Source organism: Sinocyclocheilus rhinocerous, unplaced genomic scaffold (assembly GCF_001515625.1).
Source record: "Sinocyclocheilus rhinocerous isolate Xijiao unplaced genomic scaffold, SAMN03320098_v1.1 scaffold1275, whole genome shotgun sequence".
Classification (NCBI taxonomy): Eukaryota; Metazoa; Chordata; class Actinopteri; order Cypriniformes; family Cyprinidae; genus Sinocyclocheilus; species Sinocyclocheilus rhinocerous.
Window position 1 is genome coordinate 497,259 of NW_015628268.1, and position 9,413 is coordinate 506,671.

At 36.4% G+C, this 9,413-nt stretch overlaps 1 protein-coding gene across 1 annotated transcript in view; it reads right to left on the reverse strand.

The window, feature by feature from the left end:
• Positions 1 to 9,413, reverse strand: part of LOC107737247 (mitogen-activated protein kinase kinase kinase kinase 3-like) — a 92,223-nt gene that overhangs the window by 14,203 nt on the left and 68,607 nt on the right. The window contains exons 16-17 of the mRNA XM_016548712.1: positions 8,367 to 8,429; positions 2,783 to 2,841 (exon numbers count right to left, since the gene is read on the reverse strand). Of these exons, the coding sequence (XP_016404198.1) occupies positions 2,783 to 2,841; positions 8,367 to 8,429 (122 nt within the window). The remainder of the gene's footprint in view (positions 1 to 2,782; positions 2,842 to 8,366; positions 8,430 to 9,413) is intronic.

The window sequence follows — 9,413 nt, forward strand, 5'->3', positions numbered from 1 at the left end:
CTCGGCCAATCACAACGCACTGGCTAGCTGGCCAATCACAGCGCACCTAGCTTTTCAGACCGATGAGCTTTGTAAAAATCGATGCGTTTCAGAAAGGCGGGGCATAGAGGAGAAACAATAATGTACAGTATGTGGAAAATAATGTGTTTTTTGAACCTTAAACCGCATAAACACATTACATTACACCAAATACACAAAATACACAAAATAATGTTCTTTTTAGCAGCATCATATGACCCCTTTAAATTTGGGTGGAGAGCGGAGTATTTGAGTCGCGCGCAGAACACAATAACTGACGGGAGCGTCTCCGGTAGAAAACTGACTGGATCTAAAAATTTTCGATGACAGACACGCAGCTCACTTCTCCGTCTCTGTAAGTTACCGAAAACACACATGAAAACACGTAACATGCGGTAGACGTGCGTTTGTGCTGCAGAGCGGCTCTCTCTCGCACTGTATGACGTGACAGACAACTAGTTGTCCAGTCCTGTTCCGTTCACACAGCGCGTGTGTTCCGAGAATGCGGTTGTGAGTCCTTAAAATTTACAGGTGTGAGGTCGGTTACAGAATGCGGTTGTCACACCCGTAAATAACCATACTGTGTGTGAACGGAACCGTATTAAGGACTCAAATACAGGACTGACAACCGTATTCTGCTGCTGTGTGAACGTGGCCATAAATTACAATAGATATGAAACAGAAAAATGTTGCACATTATGCAGTTCTTACAAAATTTTAGATGTGAAAATTAAATTTCTGTGCACCATGTGCAAGAGAAAATACATTGATGGATTTCTCCATAAAGATAAAGCCGAACACAGAGTTCTTTCTGTGATTCCTAGCTACATTTAAAGGGGTCATATGATGCGATTTCAATTTTTCCTTTCTCTTTGGAGTGTTACAAGCTCTTGGTGCATAAAGAAGATCTGTAAAGTTGCAAACACTAAAGTCTCAAAACCAAAGAGATATTCTTTATAAAAGTTAAGAGTTTTCAAAAAGGCGGGGCATAGAGGAGAAACAATAATGTACAGTATGTGGAAAATAATGTGTTTTTTTAACTTTAAACCGCATAAACACATTTCATTACACCAAATACACAAAATAATGTTCTTTTTAGCAGCATCATATGACCCCTTTAAGGTACACTGTAATTTTTTCTTAAAGTTTTCTACCAAATTAAAAAAAGTAGAACTTTTGAAAAATATTTTTAAAATGTACACTCAACTGGAGAAGACTCGTCATATTAGTATTTTAGAACCTAGAAACATTTGTTTGATTCTACATAAAGTGGGTCCAACCTCACGGTGGCCACCATTTTAACTGTACTACCCACTGTATACTACTCACTATTTTCAGTACTCACCTATTATCAGGCACTTTTATAAAAAAAAAAAAAAAAAAATGGTTGACAAATACATCTGTGAATCCAGTATTTCTACAACGGTATCAGTTACCCAAAAATTTTTTGCATGATGTCTCCTCCACATCAATAGGTGGCAGTATAATGGATCAATGGTGTATCTGTCATTATAAAAATGTTCTTGTAGTGAATGTTGCAGCACTGTAGAATGCAATACAACATTTCACCTGCACTAAAACTACATAATATAACAGCTATGATTAATAAATTATAGCATAGAATAAATACTCCTATTGTTTTCATGTTAGAAACCAAATCTTCCAGCAGAGGGATGATGCTTAATTAAAAAAATAATAAATTGTGTGCCTATTGTGTGCTATATTTATTTTCATAAAGCAGAGTGCACTTTAACCATATTTACAATAAAGCACAACCATGATCAGAAAAATTAAAATGAATAAAAAATAACCAAAAATAAATAAATAAATACTGCAACACGTGTTATTTGTCATTAAATAGCTATATTTCTACCTTGGAGGCAAGAGTGGCCTTCTCATTTCATTGCATTCAATAACCAAAAGAGCACAGGCACCTGGACCATTCATCCTGACAATACTATTCCATTATTTAAGCTAAGGATTCCATCATTAACCATACAGGGGCTGATTTCTGCATCCGTGCATGAGAATGACTGAATGGGAGCGGATGAGAGCTCATATACGGTGAATTGTGATGCTGACGGGGTGTCTCTCGAAAGTGCTCGGGACCCATCTGTTGACGAGAGCTGAGAGCAACACCTCTGAGAACAAGCACAGGCGCTCACACAAACACAGAGGGAATGGTTTCACTGCCACTCCATCTGGTGTACTCGACCTTCTGTTCACTATATGGCAAAAACTGTCAACAAGGAACAGGGTGTGTGCATTATAAATGAACAACAGTCATATAGATCCCACACAAGCTACCTGGAACATAAAGAGCCACACTAGTGAGACAGCAATGTCAGGTGTGAGATAAATGGGTGTGTAGACAAACACACACACACACATCATGAACAAAACCTGCATGTGTCTTTACCTCTGAATGAACTCTCTCATGAATACAGGGAAACAAAAACATACACAGCTTGACATACAATGCATCATCAAGCTGACATGATGATGCAGTGTTTCCTCAAACCCGCGGTTTTCAGACTCTAGGGCTCTATAAAGATACTGCAGAGCACATAAAAAGATATAACGTATATAAAAATATACAGAAAATAATTTTGAAATATTTTAAATTAATTTACATTTTTTTAATACGTTTTGTTATTTAAGTTTTATGCTATTGAAGTTTTATGTTACTTATGCTCTATAAGGTGGATTGAATTTTTATTGCCTTAATTTTTATTTAATTTGCAACAGTGTGCTGAAAACTTACTTATTTCCTCCCAGGATGGAGCCTTTAGGGGATTCCTGCTCATAATCCATCTGTAAATCCTGGAACAAAGAGAAAGAAAGTCACAGAGTATATCTTCACCTTGAGATTCAAAATATGCGGGACGCAGGTATGTTTACACAGAGCTTTGGCTACATTCATGAACATGTTAAAAGATGCATGTAAAGAGAACATGGATGGTACGACAGGTGTGACATGATGTTGGCACATCAGATTCAGCAATTATAAACTCTAGGTTATTTGTTCATAACTAGTGTTGTTTACAATTTAATCCACACATGCAGTTTCATTATGGTTTTAGATTTCAAGGTCTATTAGTGAGTGAAAACAATGGAAGAGATGATGAGATGAGCATTCATCTACAGTGTATTAGCTCTACATTAGCAAGCAAGCACACAGCTCTTGCCACAATCATCTTTGGTTACTTTTCTTAGTTTGTCAGTTTTCATTAGATGCTTTCCTTTTTGGGCTCTGACATCTCAAAAGATATTTTGAAGAATGTTTTCTGCATTCAGTAAAAGTTAATGGGGTCCAGATCAACATTGACTTTCCTTGTATACACAAAAACACAGAGACATTTTTCAAAATATCATCTTTTGTGTTCAGCAGAAAAAAACAAAAACAAATACATATACGTTTGAAATGACATGAGGGTGAGTAAATGATGGCAGATCATTTTGGGGGGGAAATGAAAATAATTTAAGTACAATAAAACAAACATTAATCAAAAGGAAAGAGCAAAAAACAGCAAAAATTAAGACAAACGGACAGACAAACTGTCATTTTTCAATACTGAAAAACTTTAATTCTCACTTTTTGTGATGAAATACAATTAAACATGTTGACTGCAGAAGATTGCTGGAAAGGAATTAGTTCAAACTTCTCCTAACGTTGTACTCTTAATTAGCATTGTGGGAGGACTGGGCCATGTGCTATCTCTCCTCCCAATTGCCAGTATGATCATTCAAGCAGGCAATGACTTGAAATAGCTTAGTGTTCATTAATTAATAGAATCATAAAACAGAGGCAGTATCTATTAAATACAGCAACTCAGACACTGAAAAAGTGCAACGTGAGGAATATTTTAGGAATATGACGTTGTTTTCGCCCTGATGTCTACCTGTGGCATGCTGTCGATTACCACAACAATTTCAACACATCCCTCAGTGTGTGGAGAAAACATGTTTACAGTAAATAATCTAAATGGAAGCTGGATGGGGAGCTAATGTAATTTCACACATCATGACCAGCTGAAAAAGTAAACAAGGTTAATTTAACTTGTTATCCGCATGAGAATACCAGGAAAAGACACGGAAGGGTTGTGACCCGTATATAGGGCTGGGTATCGTTCAAAATTTTTCGATATCGATACCGATACCTTGACTTCGATACCGGTTCCTGAACGATACTTTTTTCGATACCAATTTTATGAAATCAATTTTAACAAGATTACATTATCTAACAAAAAAACTTTGGTTTTATTTTTCAGCTTCTGATGAGATTAACCCCTTAGGTATCGAAATTTGGTACCGAACGACAAGATGTTTTTCGATACTCGATGGTATCGAGGCAATTCGGTCGGTGCCTAAAAAGTATCGAACTCGATACCCAGCCCTACCCGTATATGCATGACCAAACACCTATATCAGTAACAAATAACAAATGTGACCCTGGACCACAAAACCAGTCTTAAGTCGCTGGGGTATATTTGTAGCAATAGCCAAAAAAACATTGTATGGGTCAAAATGATCGATTTTTCTTTTATGCCAAAAATCATTAGGATATTAAGTAAAGATCATGTTCCATGTTCCTACTGTAAATATATAAAAAATGTATTTTTGATTAGTAATATGCATTGCTAAAAACTTCATTTGGACAACTTTAAAGGCGATTTTCTCAATAGTTTTTTGGGTTTTTTTGCACCCTCAGATTCCAGATTTTCAAATAGTTGTATCTCGGCCAAATATTGTCCGATCCTAATAAACCATACATCAATGGAAAGCTTATTTATTCAGCTTTCAGATGATGTATAAATCTCAATTTCGAAAAATTGACACTTAAGACTGGTTTTGTGGTCCAGGGTCACAAATAATGTTAGACAACCCAGAAAAGTCCCACCTAAACCAGACGTTTTTCATGTATTTTTGATCAAATAGAATAAAATAAAATAAAACTGTATGTCTAAAAATCCTTATCCCTATTATTATTACACCTACTACTATTATTAATTTCATTGAATTAAAATGTCAGTATAATGTTTTATTATTGTATAATGTAAATTTATTAATTGTATAAATGTTATTTATTTATTAATCAGGTTTTGAATGTTATGATAATGCAATCTGTATTACAAAAAATGTGTAAAAAAAAAAAATCATTGATATATGCACTAAAGTAATCGCAATATATCATATATCTGGTAACACATTTTTTTTTTTTATATATAAATAATCTGGAATATTCTTTTAAGGGAAACAGTGTGTCTTATTTTTTGAGGGAAGTTGGCTGAAGTGCTTCATCCATTAGAGGAAATGTTCTGGCAGAGGATTTTGCTATAATAATCAGGTTTCTGATGATTAATTCTGAGGACATTCTCTCTCTCAAACTCTTTCTTTAATTCATTTCTCTCTCTTCTTGCTGCTTCCATACCTCTATAGCTCAATTTCCCCCTCTTACTCTCTCTCTCTGGAATACAGCTTTCAGCCATGCAAAACCTCATTGATTTTGCCCTGCAAATTAACAAACCAAATTTCCTTTGCACAGCAAACTGTCATATCCTTATTCGCTTGCTGCTTTTCTGCTGATGGGAGGCTTTTCAGAAAGAGAGATGGAGAGAGAAAGGATAGAAGAGTAAAAGCTAACAGAACATCCCAGACTATCTGCTTCACTGCTTCTCTCACCATCTTCTTTCATCTCCCTCCCTTTGGTTTCTTCATAGGCAGTCAAAAACACCGATTCCAAGCATGAGATTCGCTGTGCCACCTCAGTGTGTGGGCTACAGACCAGATGGATGAGGTGTCACTCAAGAAAGCCTCAAAAATGCAAAAAGATGAAAAAGGGAAAAACATTCCTTTGCACAGGCGTAACCACGTGCGGCTTTTGGCAAACTATACAACATCATTATCCACTACTTCCCTGTCACTGTCCAATGGCAAAATAAAAAATAAAAAATTAATATCCACAACTTATGTAGGATGACAACTACTAATTTAATGTCAAAAATATCCGCCTAGTCATAAGTATCCACTTAGTTCGATATGCCAAATTATTTTTGTTATAAAACTTATAAATGGGTGGTAAAAAAAAAAATCGGCACTATTTTGCCATTATATAACATATCACTAAAATTGATTGGGTGTTGTTGGGGGGTGAGTGACCGTGTACACACACACACACACATATTTAGCATGCACGAAAAATGCTTATTTTTCAATTAAAGACAGCTTATAGATTTAATATGGGCTGCTTTTTTTATTGGTCATTTTGTGTTTCAAGAATAAGGTCGAAGATTAAGAATTATGCTATTAGTTACTTAAATATAAAATATTTTTCTCTATTTAACAACATTACAATAGTGAAAGACGACTTCCCTTACTGATCACGTCTCTTGCGCGGCGGGATGTTGGACTCAATTAGGCCCAAAATACGGGACGTCCCAGCTAATACGAGACGGTTGGCAACCCTAGTTCCACTTGGAGTAGCGCTGCGCAGACCGATCAGTGTTTGACATCAAAGTACCGTGAGAGTGATTCGAAAGCATGCAGAGATGTCTGCTCTCTACAAGCTCTCGCAAGACTTTGATGTCATACACCGATCAGTCTGCGCAGTGCCGCTTCAAGCCAAACACACCTATACAGTTGATTGGTGACGAATATGATGCAGGACAACAACTCTCTGCGTGATGTAGCCTATAGAATGCAGTTATATCTCCCTAACATTGAAGAGATTGGGGCAAAAATGCCCCCGTATGAATTTTTGTCTCATTAAGCAATATCACACTGCTGTTTTTGTCCAAAATAGCATGAGTGCAAATGTGATACTGATTTTGTACAACAGTTCAATAAATAAGAGCTTAATATTGTGTTATATCTTAGACACAATATTGTCTGTTTTTGCTCAGTTTTGCCAATCCAAATATTACCTATTAAAGCCAAAGAAGAACAGTCATGCGTCTCCAAGCAACACACAATTTCTGAATGAATCGGCATTTTAAACGAATCGGATGAACCAATCAATCAATGGCCCATTCATAAAGAAAGCCATTTACTTCATTCATGAATGAATCAGCCGTTTGAACGAATCAAATGAATGAATGAATTAATGAATGACATTCATTAAGACATTTACTGCCAGCTACTGGCATTTTTAGTTTCTTATTTAGAGTATAATTTCATTGAAAAATAATTTCATATTTACATATTAATAAAAAAAAAAACTAATTAAAGGGATAGTTCAACCAAAAATAAAAAATGGAAAAATATAATAAAAAAAAAAAAAATCTTTCTAAAAGTACTTTTTGTTTTATGTATTTCATGCTTTTCTCATGTAACACAATATTGGCTTTAAATGATCAGACGTTCAATATCAGATGTTTTAGACTTTGATGATAATGAAATGATGCATCAGACCCTCTTTGGCACTCATGACAGCGGTGTATGGAAGCCAACACACAATATTTGCAGTTTAAATGCAGCTAAATAGATGCAAACAAAGACAAATCACAATTCAGTATGCAAACAGAGGTAAAAAAGAGGGCCAACTGGAATTCAGTACACAAATATTGTTCAGCACTGTAGGTGTTCACAATAAACTGGTGTTGAAAGGGAGCGGTGAGGTTGTGTCCCTGCTGCAGAATGAGCTGATGCCTCAAACAGACCGTGTGTGCTGGGTTTGTTGCGCTGAAGCAATGTTTTCCCCCTCACTCACAGACCTGCAGAGCACTTTGGTTTAACCATCCCTATGGGACATGCACAGGCACTTCAGACTCTTTATTTTCCCTCTCTCTCTCTTTTCTTGTTTTTCCCCATTCGCTCGGCTTCTCTGCCCCACTCAACATCCATTCCATCTGTCTAACCCTAATCTCTCTCTCTCCATTCCCTCTCCTTCACTCTCGCTCACTTTCAAGATGTGTCTGATTGTGACAAGCCCTAAAAATAAAGCCCCTCAGAGGCCTCGACTACATAAAATGCTTTGCTTTGCAATTTCAAAGTGCTTTTGATTACTGAAAAGTGCAGCAACATATCGACTTCGAGGAATGTGTCTTTAAATGAAGCTAGAGGCTGAAATACCTAAAAAATGACCCAGCACAGAGATTCGGCGTGACAGACAGAGGCAATAACACTGATATTATATACAGGCAAGATGAAAAGACACAGACAGCCATGATCTAAATAAGATAAGGCGAAATGAATGGCATTGATATGAACAAAAGAGATGAAAGTCACATATGGGAGGATGAGTACACTACACAAGCGCTGCGAAGCGGACAAGATGCTACGGAAAAGACCAAAAAAAAAAGATAGGGGACGTGAAGACAAAGATAGAGTAAAATACAAACAAAAAATACCAGATTGGATCTTGCAGTGTAGTATATTTCTTCGGCACAGTCCAAAAAATCGTCAGTGTCGGGCTGTTTAGTAGAAGGACCAAGAAATTTCAGTTAATCACACACACACACACGTGATGCCCATGTGGTTTTAAAGAAACAAAGAGTGATGTGTTACGGGCAGTTGGGGCGGTGGGTGGTTGCTGGGTGAAGAGGTGTTTGCTAAGGCCATGCCCACCTGAATTCAATAGGTTTTTGAATAGGCCTGTGTGTTAAAGAGACAGTACATAATTGCTGAAAAGTAGTGTTGGGATATCATGATGACGAAGGTTAACCAATTACCGTAAAGTTACAGAGATCATAATTCTGCTATATTATTATGTGGCCTTCAAGTCAAGTCAGCCTGAAATGAAATAAACAATGCTTAAATAACCTTGGCTGCTGGCTAAATGCAATTATTTTCCAATAATTAGTACTTTTTGACAAATATATACTTATTACTTTTTTTGACACACACATACAGGTTTGTTTTTGTGAAAAGTGGGGACATCCCATAGGCGTAATGGTTTTATTACTGTACAAACTGTATGTGCTATTGCCCTACACCAACCCTACACCTAAACCTACCCCTTACAGGAAACTTTGTGCTATTTCAGATTTTCAATACACTCCATTCTGTGTGATTTATATGCGTTTTGAAAAGTGGGGACATGGGGTAATGTCCTGAAAAGTCACCTTCTCCTTGTAATACCTATGTAATACCCTTGTCATTATACAAATTTATGTCGCCTTGCCTTGCCTTGCCTTGCCTTAAACAAATTATCACAGTTTCCACAAAAGATGATTTCTGAAGGATCATGTGACACTGAAGACCAGAGTAATGGCTACTGATAATTCGGCTTTGCCATCACAGGAATAAATTACATTTTAAAATATATTTTAAAAGAAAACAGTTATTTTAAATTGTAAAAAAATAGAACTTTATATTAATCAAAGAATCCTTAAGCCAGTGAAATGCTCTCCGACAGCAAATGCAATGAGTTTGCTTCCTTCTTTTCTGAGAAGATC